General features: G+C 35.5%; 1 protein-coding gene across 2 annotated transcripts in view; it reads left to right on the top strand.

The window, feature by feature from the left end:
• Window positions 1-18992, top strand: part of DTNBP1 (dystrobrevin binding protein 1) — a 59129-nt gene that overhangs the window by 3196 nt on the left and 36941 nt on the right. For both annotated transcript variants that reach the window (XM_014878238.2, XM_088169086.1), the window contains exons 2-6: window positions 111-161; window positions 2306-2356; window positions 3056-3116; window positions 5696-5828; window positions 8678-8810. In XM_014878238.2, the coding sequence (XP_014733724.1) occupies window positions 111-161; window positions 2306-2356; window positions 3056-3116; window positions 5696-5828; window positions 8678-8810 (429 nt within the window). The remainder of the gene's footprint in view (window positions 1-110; window positions 162-2305; window positions 2357-3055; window positions 3117-5695; window positions 5829-8677; window positions 8811-18992) is intronic.

Here is an 18992-nt window from a genome sequence, read left to right as displayed (position 1 = left end):
GAAACAAAATTCGCTGTAATAGACTGGAATTAACACATTTTGTGTTCAAACAATTCCTTCCCTGTTTTTGGTGTTGTAAATCTCTGATGGATTTATGTTTTGATTCGTAGGTTGAAGACGTTGGGTGACAAATCAAGAGATGCAAAGAAAAACAGGCAAAGGTACTTCTGAATGTCTTAATGTATAGCATTAATATAGGATATTCTTGTTAAGGAAAAATTTGAAGTGGCTCATATGTATGAGCCAATTGCAAGAACATTTGCATATAATTTTGCAAAATACTATTTTGACAACAGAGACTCTTAACCAAGCACATGCTTTGCTTAATACAGCCTTCATTGATAGGCCTAAATAATTTCTAATGGCTGTCAATCAGTTTATAAATTACTATTTAAATTAAATGAATATGCAGTGTTATCTACCTCATAGAAAATTCAGGTTGCAGTACACTGTAATGTAATTGTTTACAATCTCTGAATCTCATGTCCTAAAATTGTAACTCGGGGTTTTTTTTTTAGTGTAAAAGCAGAAATAGGAGCCTTTTTATCGTGGAAAATACGTGTGTAATGAAATACTTCAGTTTTCTGTTTCAAGAAGTTTGAGAATTGTGCTGGTTTGGGTATTTTTCTTTCATTGTTTTGGGGTGTTTTTTAGTCCTTTGCATTTTAGTTCTCATTCTTTCAGACTGTGTAAGCTACAGGGAAAGACTAACTTGAAGTCTGTAAATGACATCTGTGAGAGTTGCTTCTTATCATCAGCTCAGATATGCTTTAATGTAAAGCATGTTCTTATTAAAACATACTATGGAGACACAAATTAGTTTAAAAACAAGCCAAGTGCTAAAAATAAAGTATCTGAAATAAATTGTCCTAAGTTCTGAATCCTGATGTTTTGGATGTAAATTTTTTTTTAAACAGAGGACCAGTTGTATGGACAAGGCATGGAGGCTAAACTGAGTGAAGGTCTGAATAAAACTATTTTAGGCAACTGCCTTTTCTGTGTGTCTTCAGTCCATAATATTTTGATTCTTCTGGAGGACTGTTATAAATATCAATTGCTTTTTGAGAAAAGCGCTGAGTAAACCAATTGAAGCATCAGAAACAGGGGAATGCTGGGGTGGCTTCTGCTTTGCTGATAAAGTTCAGGGACAGACACAGCTTAGCTTGATTGTAGGGATGGCTGAGAGCATCTGGATGGGAGCCAAGGAGAGGCCAGTCAGGGTGGTGTTGCAATGGGAGTTTGTCACTGACCCTCTGGCCAGGGAGAGAATGATGTTTTCTCCAAACAGCTTGAGGAATCCTCTGTATCATTAAACCCTCATTCTTGTGGGGGCCTTTAGCTTCCAGTTCCTTAAAGGACAGCCCATCAGTATGCAATCAAGAGGTGCCCTGGGAGGGTGTCAAGATAACTTTTTGATGCCTCTTCATAACCTCTTTGGCATGCTGGAATGGCCTTAGGAAAGCCAGAGCTCACCTAGAATTGACATTTACAAGAGATGTCAAGGACAAGAAGAGCTGCTAGCCCTGCATTTGTAATAAAAGGCTGAAAAAAAACATGGGATTGGTGATAAGTGGGGTGAATTACAGCAAATATAAAGGTTGTTGAGTTTTTTAATGCCTTTGTGGCTTCAATGTGTTGTGCTTAGTGAAAGGGGTCATGAAGACTGATGAGTAGTGACTAAAGATAAATTGAAGATATTCAATCCATGAAAGTTCATAGGACCATATGTGCCAAGAGGTACCTCATGAAAATCAAGAGGTACAGATTCCATGTTTCCTTGGGAAGAAAGTACTTCAAACTGTTATTAATGGAAGTGTATGCATCAAATAGGAGATCACTCGAGCATTAAACTGGCAAAGATTCTTTAGCTTAATATTTATTTTTAGTGTAGAATATATTCAAGTGCAATATCTGTATTGAGAGACATGAACTTGTGTAGTAGTCCTTTTTTTCCAGAATATTTCTGCCCTTTTTAGATTAAAATTATGTTCATCCTGTATCTTTGTTAATGGTACTTAGAAATTATTTAATAAAACTTTTTTTAATGGACATGGTTGAAAAGAAGTAAGAATAGGCAATTGTAAAACAACAGGGGAAAAAAGCAATCCTAGCTTTGGAATGATCTTGTAAGATACACCATGTAATTAATTTTAAACCAGAATTGGCAAAATGGTTGTAAAAGTAAGAACAGGAGGAAACATTTCTATGCTCAGCATATCTGTCAAGTGCAGATGTGTGTGCCCACATTTTTTATAACAGCCTTCTATTCTTTAACCATTTTGTACATTTGCAATTTATTTTATAGAACTGTTCAGTGTTTGCCAGAATTTTCTGCTGGACTGGAATTACTAAGCAGGTATGACCTTCCTTTTCTTTATTAGCATTTACTTCCTATATTAGATTTTAAAAATCTAATTTCTTAAGAAAGAAATTAGAGAAGAAAATCAAAGTGTTGCTAATAGGGTTTTGGTTGTTCTGCAGTAGTAGTGTGGGAGTGGTTACCAAATGATAAATGTGTTTAAAGCTTGCCCAATCCTGAAGGGCTGTCCTGTTAGTGAAACTGAAGTTCTGGATGAAAAGCCACATTTGAAAGATGACTTTAGTCCATGTTGTAATGCAGAGGGGTGAAGGAGGCCAGCACTGAGCCCCAGTCTGTGGTTTCATAACTTAGACATGTTTGATATAATAGCCTTCTGTCTTTTTTTTTTAAATGGGAGAGGTGTATATGTATGATTACAATCTTGTTAATTTTTTCATTTTCTTAATTAAATTGAGTTCCGATGATGTTTAAGGCAGTGAGTTGTCCTGTAAGTATTGCTGAGTCCATTTAGCTTTTAATGTCAGTTAGCAGGTTAAAAAACATGAATCACATTTTCTTTTAAAGACATTATTTCTCACTGTATATTTGTCTTGGCAGAACAGTACATACTGGAAAGAATTGCACAGCTCTTTAAGCTGTAATTTCTGGTAGTACCTGTAAATGTAAGCACAGTGACATCCATTAATTCCTTTGTAAGGAGAGTGCATTAAGAATAGTTATTTTTCTTCTCTTCAGATATGAAGATGCTTGGGCTGCCCTTCATAAAGGAGCCAAAGATTGTGCCAAAGCTGGAGAGGTAAGAAAAAATAACAATGCCATGCATGAAATATTTTAAAATGTGTATAGAATTTTAAACTAAAAATTTTAGTGCTGGCCTACAGGGTTAACCTTGGCCCCCAGGTAAACACCCACACGGCCTTGTTCATTCTTACAGTAGTGTAAACCTCAATGTCATGAAAATGTGAAATAACAAATAATGTGATTCAATGTAAACAGTTGCAAAGATTATGTATGTTACTTCTGTAGCTCTTTAAAAGCAGTGGGGGATGGCTAGGAAAGTTCAAAATGTATTTGGTGTTGAGGCATCTTAATGGTTTGTATCAGGCCAGGGCTGTGTGATGCTGCTGCCCACTCTAGTGCATACGAAATAGCAAGATTGGCTTGCCCAGCCTAAAAGATTTAGGAAGTGTTTGTTCTTTCTTCTAATTTCATTCACTATTCCTGCCCTGGAAGCAAAGTGACAAGTTGTGTCGTTTATTTGTGGAATGAAGGGAAAGGAAACTCCCAGTGAGCGTTATCAATGCATCACTCAGCACCAGACTTCCAGTTTCAAGCCGTGTTTAAGGGGTAGACAGTGTAATCTGGGTGGCAATGATGCAGAGCAGGACTGAGCTGTGGGGTTCTCTGTCCAGGTTGGAACCTTCACTTTGGCTGGGTGCATCCTTCGTGGCTCTTCTCTTTATTTAGAGACTTCTCTGTGTCTTTTTATAATGGATAAATAACTCACTCTGTACTTATGGTAAGAAAGAAAGTCTCTTATGTTCTTTCTCTTGCCTGATGGTATAGCCCTGCTTTTCCCTGCATTCTAGTGAAAACCTTCAGGGATTGGAAATGGAATTCTCCATGCCAGTTTGGCATATTTTACTGCTCATAATGTTTCTTTTTTTTTTTTCCCTAGAAAATCTCTTAAATTACGTGGTCACAATTTTATTATAGTTTGCTTTAAAAATTGTAGTTTTGAAAACAATGTGAGGTTTCATATATATTAAACTAATATAACCTAATCTCATATGCTGTGGCTGCTTGGGAAAATGAGAATGAAAAACTTCCTAAAAGACTTACATTTTCCTTTAAATTCAGATATTTACTTTACACACAACTCAGTGTATATATTGCTTGCAGAGTTTTGTGTTTTACTTTTTTTGTAAAAGGGGAAAATAAAAACTATGTAAGCACAGAAGATTGACTGTACTGTGAAAGACCTAAAGGTTCACTTGTCCAGTAACCTATTTCTGCTTATTGTGTTGTCTTCTTTATGAATGTTGAATAAAGCGAAAATTTCAAGCTTTTATTGCAGCTTGAAGTCTTACCATGTTAAATGGTAGATGTTAACTCCAGTTCACAGTTCCATGTACAAAATTGTTCTTTTAGATGATTGTCATTTCAGCTGCATTCAGTTATTTTAGGGCTGAAATGTTTGTGGTGTTCGTCCCCATCTCATGGTGGCTTGTTTTGTTTTTTTTTGTTTGCTTTATTGTTTAACTCGTATAAATAGCATATCCCAGTCTCAGAAATAGGCCTGGCTTTATTTAAATAAGACTGTTTGGTCTTCTGAAGTGTCCCATTTCACAGTGGATTTTGAAATAAGTTTTCAAAACTTGTCTGGTGAAACAGGATTTTTTTTAACAGAGATAGGTAGCTGGAGGAATTTGCAAAATATAGTTGTTCTTTTAGAAGAATTGATCTAAAGTGGGTAGAATTGTAAATTTGAGAGCTTCTTTGCCCATTGTTCAGACTTTTTCAGTTTCTACATATAAAGACTAAAAATTTAGGAATTCAGAATGCAGATATAGCCACAGGCTGTAGTTGGGTGTACAAGAGGAAGACCGGGTAATGGAATTGAGAGCAGGGAAACAATAATTGAATCGTGTCAATTATATAAAAGGGAAACATTTGTTACCTAAGATCTCTTGATCCTAGGTGTTTTTCATCGAAAATTTAAGCAAAATTTTGAAGCAGTGTTTCCTTTTCTTATTATATAATAAAAGTTAGAAAGAATGAAACAACAAGAATTGAACTTGTAGAAACAAGTTGAACAATGAATTGAACAATGTAGAAATGTGTTCATAAACACTTGGCACTACTGCTGTTTATCACAAAAGCAGAAGAGCAGTAATGTTATAAAGGCAACTTTTAAAAAAAAGTCATTCCTTTTACTTTATTTTCTGGACTACTTTGCATGTGCAGAATATTCATTTTTATTGTTAAGATGAAATTAGTATGACTGGCAACATTACACTATTGATCTAAATACACCCAAAATCACAGCACTGCGATGTTATTGTGCACCAGTGCAAAACTGCTGCCAACAGTTCAGGTGCATCTTGTTTAAAAAAATACATAAAATACTTCCTGCATTGATTAGTATATTGGGAAATAACTTTTTGTCTTATTTTTGTTCAGTACATTTTGATATAAATATTCCATACTATAGAGGATTTTTTGGAGCATGTTGCATATTTACTTGAGGAGTACACAAGTGGCAGTGCTGTAGCGTTGCTGTGCTGACCTTACGTTTCCAAATGTATTAATTATAAAAATTAGATACTCATAAACAGGTACATAAACTTGCAATTAAAGACCTGTTTGTTGCAGCTGGTCGATAGTGAAGTTGTGATGCTTTCTGCACACTGGGAGAAGAAAAGGAGCAGTCTGGTGGAACTGCAGGATCAGCTTCAGCAAATACCAGGATTTTTAGCAGATCTGGAATGCCTCACAGCAAACCTAGGTAAGTTCTTACAGACATAACAAACATTCAAATCAGTACAGAGGATTAGACTGAAGTTCAGCTGTTGTAAATGTTTTGATTTACAACAAATTTAGTTTTGCTTTCTGTGGTAAAACTGTAGTTCTTAAACAAAATGATTTTTTATAAAGATCAACAGGTAGCAGTGGTTGTTCTCCCAGTGCATGAAAGCTACATGTAAAGTTAATGGAAACCTGTTTTCTGATATACGACTGTGATTTTGCTATTTTAACAAATTTTGTACTCAAAAAGAGCTACAGATTAACATAGGCTTCAGTTAGAAAAATTATGTGGTAAATTTAAATGAAGCACACTTTATTTCTAAAGTGTTTTCTGGATAAAAAAATCTGTGGTTGTTGACTTTAGGTAAATACTTTAATGCCTGCTAGCTGGTAAATTAAGGAAAACAGTGTGTGCTGATGGAAGATAATGCAGTGTAATGTCATCCGACCAAACTTTAAACATACTTCAAAATAATTAAAACTAAGAATTAAAGTTTCAAATAATGTTGTTATACTTGTGGTAATGTAAGAAAGACAGCCCAAACTGCTATAATTGGAGAAGAACAAGGGATTTTTTTTCAACTGTCTAATAAAAGATACTATTTCTACAAATATGGCATATTGTTATACATGAAAATTCTTAATCTAAAGGTAAGTACATTTTTTTAAATCTGAAAAAGATTTAGAGGAGATGGGGTTTTTTACAGCCTAACTTTCAAATTGATTAAATCTGTAGTTATGTTTGGCACTGCCTTTGTATGCACAGTGCATATATTCTCTTTTGGGTAAGAGAGATGTTAATTCTCAGCTGTAGCTGGTGCTGCTGCAACGGAGCTTGTCTTGAACTGTTTTTTTTGTGAAAAGCAATTTTTTTTTTTCACTTCAGAAAGGAAAAAACTTCTGAAACCTCTGTTGCAGTTAAGCAGAATTATTGCCTCGTGGAGAGATCTCTAGTGTCCATTCCTGTTCTTCAGGAGCACGGTGTTTTCTGTAATTCCCACTAGAGGCTGCTCAAATGCAAGTGCTAGGAATCGGTTGGTCTCTAGAATTCACTTTTCTTCATCCTCTTAATTTTCCTGTCCTTTGTTGTTGTCTTTTAATATTATTTCAAGAGCAAATACAGCATAGCAGGTGGGGGGGGTGGGGTTTAAGTGGCAAAAACAGTGGTTGACAGGTACCTTAGTAAATCATTTTCAGCTCTGCTGTATTTGAGAATTTTGCAGATTAATAAGGGAGCAATTATTCTGAAAAGCAAGTTAGCACAATACAGGTATTTGGATTTTAATGCATTCAGAGAAGTCCTTTTCTTAAGAGAAAGGGCCTACCAATCATAATTGTAATCATGATATTACACTTTGAATACATCTGGATTTTGTGAGAGAAAATTACGTATGTGGTAAACAATGAATGTTCCACATCACAATATGTAGAACTGAAAACATTTTTTCCCCTCAAACTTCTTTCTGCATTAATTGCTAACTGCCTTTTTTTTCTTTTTTTTCCCCCGTCCCTACCCCCTCCTCTCAGTGATCTGTATAAAGAAAAATAATTTAGGGAAATATTTGCTGATTATATGATTCATGTTCCTCTTTCCTACTGTTGTGGATCTTCCTTGTTAGGGACTGAAAAATGGTGTTAAGTGAAGCAAACATATGAATATGCATCCTAGGAAATTTGTTTATGAAGTCTTAACTTTTGCTTTTTAAGGAGAACCACAGGGATGGCTATTTATAATGGAGCAAGGGCTAAGGAAGTTGAAATTATGTATTGTCCAAGATAGGCTTCAAGTAGAATGGTCAAGCCAGAATGGAGGATTTGACTGATGCCTTCAGCTTACTGTTTCCTTCTTTTGAGCATCTGAAATACATCAACTCTGGCTGCTATATGTTTGTAAAAATGTGAATTATTCGTGCTCCTGCAATTTACCTTCCCAAGGAGAAGTCCTGGCAAAAAGATGAATAATATTCCTGTAATTCACACAGTTTCATCCCAGAGTGGCCAGCCAGTTAGGGTTTGGGAAAATTATTTTTCCACTGTGGAATCCTGAGAAGATACATGAAATTTAGCATTAATCACTGTCAGGGGGAGTGATCCTTTGATACAAGGTTCACATGGGTTAATTCAAATGAGGAGGGACCTCTGGAATTGTCTAGTCCCAATTTCTACTTAAAGCAATGTGAGATATGAGATAAGTTTTCTCAGGACATGTCATAGACAAGATCTGTTTGAAGTTGAGACTGAGCAATTATGTTTAAAGATGGGATTAAGAGATGTGTATGTAAAATAGGTAGATTTAATCATAAAATTTACATATATATGTAAAATAGGTAAATCTCTATATCTAGCTATCAGTAAAGAGTTTGTCTACAGAGACATAAATATATGTTCCTTTATATTACCATGACATCATGTGAAAGTTAAAATTCTCCTTATATGCTTTATTTTTGCTTCATTTGAATAAATGAAGATTCGACCTGGCTTTGGCCTGCACAGATTTATTCCTTTATTCTGCTCAAGAAGGAAAAGTATGAGTCCTGAATGCTTCTCTTCCTGAAGTACAGACCAGGAGCTTGTGACACCATGATGCTGGGACAAATGGAGTGGTTCAGCATCTTACTGCTAAGGGAACCTCAGATTTCCCTTTAATGTGGCTCTGCTGTCACTCTTTACTGTGGGATTTGGGCTGAGATTTGTTTATCTCTTGGAGCCATTTATATGTCTGTAATTATCATAATGTTAATTATTTACCTTTACAAAAATCCTATTTCTGTTCAGGTGAGTTGTCTGTCTGTTAGTGCAATTTGATATTCATACAAGTCTTTCTTACAGCCCAGCTAGAGGCAAACTTTGAGGAAATGGAGAATCATCTATTGTGTCTTGAGGAACTGTGTGAGCAGTGTGAATTGGAAAGATACAAATGTATGCAGACATTACAGCTGGAAAACTACAAGAAAACAAAAAGGTAAATAAAACGATTGATATAAATTAGCATACAATATGAGCCTTTTTTAATTAACTCCCCATATATAATATAATCCCTTTTATTTTCATCTTCTAAAGAAACAGTAATCTTTGACAGGATGTTGCACATTTGTAGTAGATTCATTGAATGTCTTAGTGACGAACAAAGACTTCATGTGTTTGGAAAATTATCATGACATTTTTGTTAAGATGAAGTCATGTTTGTTACTCTCTGCAAAGAATTGGAATAAGGGCTATTCTTAATAAGCACAGATAAACTGTTGTTTCTTTTAATCCCTTGCCCTGGTTTATGGATTCCTTCTTTTTTTTTTCTTTTTTTTTTTTTTTTTCTGAGTACCTGTTAGGTTAGGACTGAATTTTCCTCTGTCTTCCTTTCAGTTCTATCAGTATCCAATCTGATAAGTACCTTTCACTCTGTATGAAAGGTATGAATCTCCTGCTATTCTCTTACTCGTAAAAGCAGGGTGTTAATTCTTGTAATTAAAGCTCAATTTACAGCAGTATGTGTGAAAATTCAACTTTCAACTCATGAGCTTCAGGTTTACCTAGAAGATGAAGGAGCAAGAGAAAAATATTAACTGCTTAAACTGTTGACTTTCTTTTTTTTGTTACTGCCAGTTCCAAAAATAACCTAATATAAGGAGATAAGAGAAGCAGTATTACATTCATTATATAAGTTAGGAAATGAAGAGTTGAATCGAAGCAGTCTGTCAAAGACAGTGTCTGACAGCCTGTTTGGTGGGTAGATGTGGATGTTGACTGACATGGGGATAACCAGTTTACTTGGTCTGTCCAGGCAGGAGTCCTGCTATTAGCCAGGGGAAGCACCCTGGTACCCTCTTTACCTCCTTGATGATGGAAGCAAATTTGATACATGTGGTAAGATCAGAGCAAGTGGTTCCCTCACAGTTCTGGTGAGGATAAGATATTTAAGGGTGGGACTCTGCCGACAGCACTGGCCATGTTTTCCATAGCTTATCTGTGTTCACCCTCCTTGCCATTCTTGTAGCTCTTTCTATTTTTATGGTTTTTTAAAATTCCAGTCTCTTCCCAAAAGATCTGTTTACCCCTGACTACTTTTTCCCTACTGATTTTCAGTTATTATGTAGGGAATCTTAGGCTTCTATGGTGTTACAGATCCAGTTACTGAAGGAGTGCTGATGTTGCAGGTTCTACCTCCCAAAAGGTCTCCAATACCTTAAAGATCCTCCTTCAGTTTTCTGTGAAAATTTTTTTGTTTCTTACCTAACACCCCTTTAAACACCTGTGAAATCCAGTCATCCCTCATGGTGCTATCTGTGGCTTTTGTCAGTACCTTGCTGTGTTACTGTCACATCTGGCAATTTCTATGTCATGTCCCTTTAGTTTTTCCCCATCCTGTTCAGTTGTCTTAACCTCTGGCCAGGGCCTCAGCTATGGTCTGTAATTTTCCTGCAGCGTGGATTTCTCCTTCCAAGGTCAGGGCAATTCCATATTCTCTCTCCAGGAAGAGTCAACAGCAGTCAGTATGGCTGAATATTCACTTGTTCAGACCTACTTGAGTAATCTAAAAATTTAAGAGTAATAATTCCAAAATTCTATACACATGCTATTTAACCAAGTAACACAAGTTTAAAATATGTATAAAACAAGGGATTTGGTCCTGTATAATAATCTTCCTACAGTTTTCTGAATGGTTTTTGTTCTCAGTCATCCTTGCTCCCTTTCTTCTAGCCACTGCATTCAACATCAAAATAAAATGTTAAACCATTGCCTGCTCTGCTTAGCAGCATCTAATCAGTTTTATAAATAGAATGCTAAGCAAGCTACTTAGTGTAATTATAAGCTGATTACATTTGGTCAGACCTAGACAAAACAGGAGAAATGCAGGTAATTTCTGGTTGATCATTACCACTCTATTTATTTAGGTAAGAAATTAACTGCTGGCTCATTACAGAAAGGACATTGCCAGTGTAGGTGCTTGAAGAGTGAGCAGCTGGTTAACTTGATGTGAGTGTGATTTGTGGTGTATGTTTGGAACTCGTATCCTGTCTTCCTCTCTTTCGTGCTTGGAATTTTCACTGTGATGCCAGCTGAAAGAATCAAGGTGAGAGGGAGAGGTCAGGAGTCTATGCTCTCTCCTTAGCACAGAAATTATTTTCAGGAAGTAAGTGGTTTTGTGTTTGAAAAAAAATTGATGTGTTTTGACAATATAGAGATCAAAACTGAGATGAATATGAACTCTAGAAACTCGGGTTATTGTAAGCAGGTAACAAAAGGTAGTTTTGTTATAAAGTCACCGTAGAGCTTAGGTTAGAAGCTAATGTATTTCAAATATTTTGAAAAAATCCTGTATGAAAGACTTAGAAGAAGGTGCTTTAGGTCAGCATTAAACCTATGAAACTCTGCTTATGGTAACTATGGGAACTTATTTTAAGAAATAGGTCTCCCTGTTAAATAGCGCAACTTTATTTCAGTTCTAACAGATCAACTTTTTCCCTTTTGTCATTATCTTGAGTACTAATTTCAAAGTAGATTCATCAGTCCAGAACCTTTCCCAAGTTATTTAAAAGCCTGGTGTCTGTGAGGATTGGTTACTTTTTTTTTTTTTTTTTTTTAGTGAGCTTATCTCTGGAATTTTAGTATATTTTTTTTTTTGTTTAAAACCCTTGATCAGGGTACTAGTACTGTTGTATGAAGTCTGGATTCCACCCTTGTTTTCTCTGGTTAGTCTCTCTGCAATCGTTTGGATGTATGTTAGCATTAAACTATGTCATTTTGTTTCCTGTCTTCTTTCAATCAAGCACAATTCTTCTTCCCTTTTTATCATTCTCCTGCTGAAGATATTCTGATTGCAGAAAATTTTGTGTCTCTTTAGTCTCACGTGGCAATTCTTGCTTTCCCAAGTGCAGTGTCCTTTTAGGCAGCACTGTCAGGAACTCACTTTTCTGTCATCTTTTTATGTGCCCTGAATGGAAGCCTTGTGGTAAGATAAAATGTTTCTGACCTGAAGTTGTACTTCCTAAGAAGCTTTTGGTACCATTTGTATCCATTTCAGAGAGATCACCGCATTTTGAAAAATAGCAACTCCTGATCGTTTTGTCGATTAAAAGGAGCTGCCCAAATGCAGCATTTTGTAGGAATACATTGGGAATAGCAGGGTCCTTGTAACTGGAAATGAGTGAATAGATTTTATTGTATGTTATTTGACTTAAAACGTAATTGTCTGAATGATAATTTTAGGATGTCTTTTTTAAGAACCCTCTCTGTTTTTCAGTATTTGTCAGCTTTGAGAACAGACATAGAAGAAAAATAAATATGAAAATGTAAAATCCAAACTTCAGTGGTACTGTTGTTTTTCCTTTTCAATATTATTTAAACAAATGCTTTACTTGAAGAGAAAATAAGTTCTTAAAATTAGTATTTATTCCTAATTTTTGAATTTTAGGGGTTTATTTGTGGTCAAATAAAGTGTAACCCCATGCTTTCGTAATTAGTGCAGTAGGTGAGGAGTTGGACAGATTGTCATAGTGCAGTACCATGCCATGATGGTGCTTCAGTGCTTCTGGTGGAGGAGAGTGTTTGATTTACTTTCACATTCAGAAGGGCATAAAATTTATAGCAACTGCATTGCATAGATTAGAGATATGTGTGAGAATATGTCTTAGTTACTGTTACTTTTCTTCTGTAGACTATCCCTCTTTTTAATTGCTTTGGGAATAAAAGGAGCAGTAAGGGTTGTTGGATGTAGATACAGTAGCTTATCTTAGGTCTGAACAACATAAAGATTTGAAAAGTAAATACAAAAAAGCTTCTATATCTGTAGCTCTTGTTTAGATCCCATAACATTCCTCAAGTTAGGGGCTGGAACAGTGCTCTGTACTGTGCAGCATCCTCAGTGGTGATTCCCTCCCACCTGGCAGTGATAATTTAAATTTTACCTTCATAACCATTTCAAGTTTTACATGTAATTTATAAAATTTACTTTTATATGTAAAAAGTGTATATGCTCCTTTGTAACAAATGTTTTGAGAAAGTTTATTTTTCCTTCTAACGTTAAGAGTACTGTGAATTATTTCTGAGACCTCAGCGATGTGTTTCATAGCTTTCATCAGAGTTTTCATCATTGTAAATTTTCATGCCATACTCTTTTTCAACAGTCTCCTAGTGATATGGATTTAGAGCTGCTATACCTCTGTGTAACTGGGTACCTAACATTTTTGCAAGATTGAATGCAGAACTTTTTTCATCTTCAGGACAGTTTTCATGGCAGATGTACAGTGGATGACAGGCTTTGAGTTTTCATTAGGCATTGTATAAGTTTCTGTACGTACATTGCAAAGATTTTCTATCCTCTTTCGTGTGTTTGAATACAGCACAATCAGCAGCAAGTGTTTTCATGGTGATAAGTGGCTGGAATTAATTTTATGGCCATCAGTTGTTGCACTTCTTTGGGCAGACACATGGAATAAGAATTCCTATTGACCTTGAAGAGAGTTGCACAGACTTTGGAAGAGTTTCATGGATAATTTTCCTTCCTTTTTTTTTGTAGTTTGAAGGCTCTGAACTTTCTTCTGTTTGCAAGAACTCTTGCATTGCAGTATTCTGCATACACCACACACAAAGGAGTATGTTGTTTCATTTTTAGTGAATTTTACTCCCATCAGTGCTCCCAATATTTGGAAATAATGGACAAGACTGAACACACGGCAGATTTGAAGATTGCAGGGGTTTTGGCAGCTTTTTCTCTTATTTGTGAAGTGTGAATGTATGTATATTTTGTCACTTTTAAGTTGATTTAATTTTGCCCTTTCTCTGGTGGTCCTTGCTTGCTATAGAGAGACAACGACATTGTTACAAAGAGATTTGCTGCTTACCTTGTCCTTATAGTCTTGTTTTCTTTCAAATAGGCAAATAAAAGACGTTTTTCTTTGGCTTTTGTGACCTGTGGTTAAAGACTGAATGTTTGTGTTGAATCCTCTGTATCCTACAGCACCTTTTAATAACGTTATCTAGAAAATGTTAAAACATTATGTCAATCCTGCATAATTTATCTCTACCTTTATGTGGTGCTTGTTAGTGGGCATAATCTGCAAATCCTGTCAAGCTGTTAATACCAGGCATCTTTGTCCAGACTTACTGTACCAATAATAGGAACAGATGGTTTAGGAGTGCCTTAATCATCATTTTGTGCCCTCCCTCTCTTCAAAAATGCATTATTTATATGTATAATTAATTCATTGTGACTAGTGGCAGAATAACAGGGCTTAGGTGCTTGTCATTACCACACTGAAATTCATTCTCTGTGTTGTGCTTCCTGATAAATTCTGTGTTTCTTTGCTATGGATTATTTCCTGAGATCTTTAATAACTCCTTTCCACTTACACTGAAAAACAATTCATTTAAAAGTAGTTTAAAAAATATATTAAATGCATTCATTGACAGTGCTTGTGTGAGGGAGATTTAATATTCCTACGTCAAAGGGACATGTTGAGGATGCCTGAAGAGATACAAGTTGTAATTTCTCTCTGGCACAGTTGCATTCGTGCTGCATGGAACCACATTCAGCATTTTAGGTGAAGATTGCACATGGAGTCACAAGCTCTTTTTAATTATTGTTTCTGTGCATTAGGGTTGTACCAGAAGTTGCTTACTGAATAAAGCTTGGCCAGTTTTTGAATACTGTCAGTTTTCTTCTCTTTAATGCTTATGAAGAAACTGATGGCCAGTTTAAAAGAAGGTCTGCAGTTTCTTGTGTAGCTGTTTACCAAAACCAGGTTTACAGTAACTCTTTTTCTTTCTAGAAAAAAATGGTGGATTTGATGGTGGAGGTGGCCTTTGATGGTGGGCTGTTTGCACCTTCTCCTAAACTTCACCTTCTCTTACATTCTTTCCAGTTTCTCAAACTGTAGCTTCTCTTAATTTTCTATTCTCAAATTTTCGCTTTAAACTTTGGTTCCTAAAATTTTAAAAACAAACTGTATTGGTACATGTATGTTTTAGTGATCCAATGACATTGCATACTACGATAAAAGTTTTTAAAAAATGTAAAAACTGTTGGGTTTTTTGGATAACGACAGGATGAAAGCAAAAGCGTTAAAAACTGTCCTGTGCAAAATTCTACATCTGAAGGCATGAGCTTTTAGAGGGAGCTAAGCATTTTTTCCACATTTCAGATTCCAGTTTGGAATGGTTCTATTGGTAAGTGGCCTGTGTCAGTCTCTTAGCAGAGGACAAAACTTGCCTTTAATGATTTCACTTCTGCCACTGTCTGATGATTTTAAGGCCATATCCTTTATTTTTTACTGTTCTTTTGAATGATTGTGCCTGAAAGTTGGTTTCCCGTGTTCTTAAGATTTGTTGGGGTTTTTTTGAAACATTGAAACAGAAATGCTTTCACTGTACCCTGAAACTGCTGAGTATATTAGGGTAGTACTTGTTTTCAGTTGTATTTATTAACTTGATTACCAGTTAGTGTTTGTAACTTCTGTTGCAAAAATTTGCTGGGATCAGTTCCATCTTCTGGATTGATGTTAATGTAGAAGTTTTGCTGGAAAACAAACTTCAGCTGCTTTTGTATCTGCATGAGTATGGAAGCAAAAAAAATCTCGTTTGCAATATAATTGAAATGCCTTAGTTCTCTGCTCTTTTAGTGGATAAAAATGTCACTTTTGATGATGAAGAATCCTGACCTGTCTTCAGTGTTTTGTCAGATGAATGGAAACCCTTGCCTGCAGTTCAATTCCAACAGTAGTTTAGAAATAGTGTTGATTTTTACTAATTTTTCAGTATTTAAAGGCTTTTCATTGCTTCAGTCTCAAGTGTATTTCAAAGTAGTAATTGGGCCTGAGTATCTCTCCTAAGCATCTAAGAGGTGCTCAACCAATCTCAGGGATGTGGAAGACAGTTTTGTGTCAGGATTTATAAAAGTGCTAATCCTAAGTACAAAAAAAAAGAAAAAAAAAAAAAAGAAAAAAGTACTTGAATTACTTCTGTGCAGCATACAAAAGACATAGGTTTTGAATTCTCAGTTTTTTTGGCCTTTACTTCTGTTGACATCTAGAAGGAAAGTCCCAGAGGAGAGATTACGTGGTTTTTTAGCTCACTTGAGTCAGGCTATGGAAGGATTTTTTTTTTTATATATATATAGTTTTGAAAAGTTTACTGTACCAGACGTAGCAAAGGAAATGCAGCATTTCTCAATTTCTGGGTTGGATCATGTTGGGTGCCAAAAATATTTTTCGATTAATTTGCTGATAAACATCTATGCTTTTCCAAATGTATTTTTTGTAAATAGTATTTACAATTCAACATTCGTTAACACATATAATTGTAAAATCTTTCGAATTTAATCCTAAATTTTTAGCATTCATATGCTGTCTTGATATTGTTTTTTGTTTATATATGTCTAGTAGTTGGAATTTACTGACAGTTACTTTTAGAGCTTGTGTTTATAAAATTGTTCCTGACATTAATTTAGGACTTTGGTGTTTTCTTCTCTGCCTATTCTCTTCTTGAAGATAAAATACAAAACCATCAGTTCTGACTGGTGGTATCTTTATAAGGAATGTGGTGTTTCTTTAGTCTCCTAGATATTTAACTGGATTCCTTGGTGTTTAGTAACACTTAGGAAATTGATCTTAGTGTTACAGCCCTTTGCAAGATACAGTAGAACCTGTGATTTTTTTTTTCTTACTGTTGCTGAACAAATTAAATTCTCTTTGATCTCAGTCGTTTAAAGCAGGGTAGTTATGTTTTCTGGTCCTCCCTTATTCTGATTTCTAGATTTGTTTTTGTTTGTCAGTGATACCAGCACAGTCTTCCTAGTGTCCATCTCATCTGCTCAGTGTCTAGAGCAGGGCTAATCCAACAATGCAGTGAAAAGCTTGAGGGAAATGGGAAGGTCCTTGAGGATTTGTGTCTGCCTTCTAAGTAGATTGTAACTAACTGGTAATGTCAGTTACCCTGTGGGACAAGTTGTATGTTGTAGATGGTTTGTTTCACCTGTTGTTCTCCACAATTATATTTTCTCACCACAAACCCTGAATCTCAACCTCTCTGTAAATGAAGAAGTTGAGACCACTGACAGCATCATCATTAGAACATTCCATGTATCTTGAAACCTGGTAACTGCATTTGGCATTTATAGAATTTCACAGAGTAATTAAGTGCCCCCTCGTCTATTTTATGAAAACAAGTAACTGGAAAGGATGGGATGAACATTATTGCCTGTGTGTCTGGCCAGATGGTTTTCATGGACATAACTTAAGTGTCAGTGGAGCCTGTACAGCCTCTTGCCTCTCAGGACAGAATCTGGGATTTGTAAATTGTTCTGCATACAGAATGAGATTAGTTTTGAAGTGTCTCCATGCCTTTAATTCTGATTATGTTAGACTTTAGCCTGTTATTTTAGGCTTTTTTTTCTTGCTCAGAGGTGCTGAACTTCGAAAAGAGTTATTTATATTATAATGTGCCTCCTAATTTAGTCCTTTCTTCTGAAAGTTTACTGTTAACTATGAAAAAGTTAAATATATTCTTATATGAGTAACTAGTTGGGTTTGTTGTCAGTAACCTAAAATTTAGTAGCCAAAGAGCATATAGTCAGATGCCAAGTAGTTATGTTGATCAGTGGTCAGACTCAGCATGGGAGCTCCTTCAATCCTGGACAGATGCTGAGCAGCCCACACTGGGCTTCAAGAGCCTTCATGAGTGGTGAGGCCAGAGACAAGGCAGGCATGTATTCTCCTTCTAATCACAGTGGAAAGGGTTATCTCATCCATCTGTGAAGTGCATGAATGTTCTTTTGGATGAAATCTCTTTAAAATCCAGGAGCATTTCCCTATGGTGCACTTTCAGTTGCCTTTTGTTTCCTCTTGCTTGTCTTTTAGCCTTTCTTTGAAGGCCACTTTTCTAAAACTGCTTTCAATTTAATCTTTTTCATTTTAATTGCTCTCACAATTTGCTGTTTCTTTACATTGTGTTCCGAATATGAAGTTCAGTTCTTAATGTGTGGTCAGTGTATTCTGCAGATGACCTTTTGTCTCTAGACTCTTAGAGAGACATAGGAGGAATCTTCTTTCTGGCAGCTTATCAGTAAATACAAAAACATTTATTTCCTTGTAAAGGGGAGAACTGTAATACTCTATTATACGTTTTTCTCTGTATGCCAGTTCTTAATTACCCAACTAGAAAATGTACTGATATGCTCTTAAGCCATCTGTTTCTTCAATGTCATCACAAGTCAGTTTCCTTTCCACTTCTCAGTTTAGTGTCATGTTCATACCAAAGCTGATGATAAGTGAGATTAAGGAGTAAAATTTTCAACCTTCCAAGTTTTTATTTGGATAATTTAACTTAATAAATAAAAAAAACTTTCATGGTGCTGATGCTGAACATGGTTTCAATAAGCATGGCTTCAATAGTATCTGTTTGTAATAGAAGTTTTATTGAAAGTCTTGTGAGTAACCACAAGATATTATTAATTCATGCTGTGTAAAATATATAATCTTCATTCTTTGAGTCTGAATTGGTATAAGGATACCAGGAAGTACAGATCCTTACATTTCAAATATGTATTTTTACTGTATGCTAATCATAGATACTTTTAATTTTTCAGAGGAAAAAGGTTTTTGTCAAATACTCATTTCCAGCTTTCTTAATGAATAGTAATTATGTGTATGAATATAGGGACAACATCTTAAGGGTTGTGCATCTCAACCCTAAAAATATTGATGATTTTGAAAAGGAAAATTTTAGGGATTTAGTCAAAATGAGTGATTGCCACTTGGTTACTGTATTACCATCTTGTTTACTAATCTCTTTCGACACAATAGTAGTAATTGTTCCATCTTTCCTTTTGTAGATAAGTGTCATGAAATCTCCTGATTTTAGGTACAAATAGTGTAGTTTTTCCCCTCTTACTTTCACAAGATGTTTCCTCTAGTATGGTTTTGTTTCAGTCCATGGAAAACAAGCATTTCCTGTGATTGTTGTTTCCTCAACTGCTGTGCCATTATTAAAAAATAAGGAGGGCAACTTGTGAGACTGTTTAAGAATTTTGTAACTCTATTTAGAGTATACACGGTAGGAAAAGTTTTTTGGGGAGTGAACCTTCAAATCACAGATATTGTAAAGTAGCTTTTTCTCTCTGGTATAAAAGGGAGAAACTGTCTTGGGAAAGGGA

The sequence above is a fragment of the Sturnus vulgaris genome, chromosome 1 (genome assembly GCF_052056855.1).
Source record: "Sturnus vulgaris isolate bStuVul1 chromosome 1, bStuVul1.hap1, whole genome shotgun sequence".
Classification (NCBI taxonomy): Eukaryota; Metazoa; Chordata; class Aves; order Passeriformes; family Sturnidae; genus Sturnus; species Sturnus vulgaris.
The sequence above is the reverse complement of the archived record's forward strand: the minus strand, read 5'-3'. Positions and strand labels throughout refer to the sequence as shown.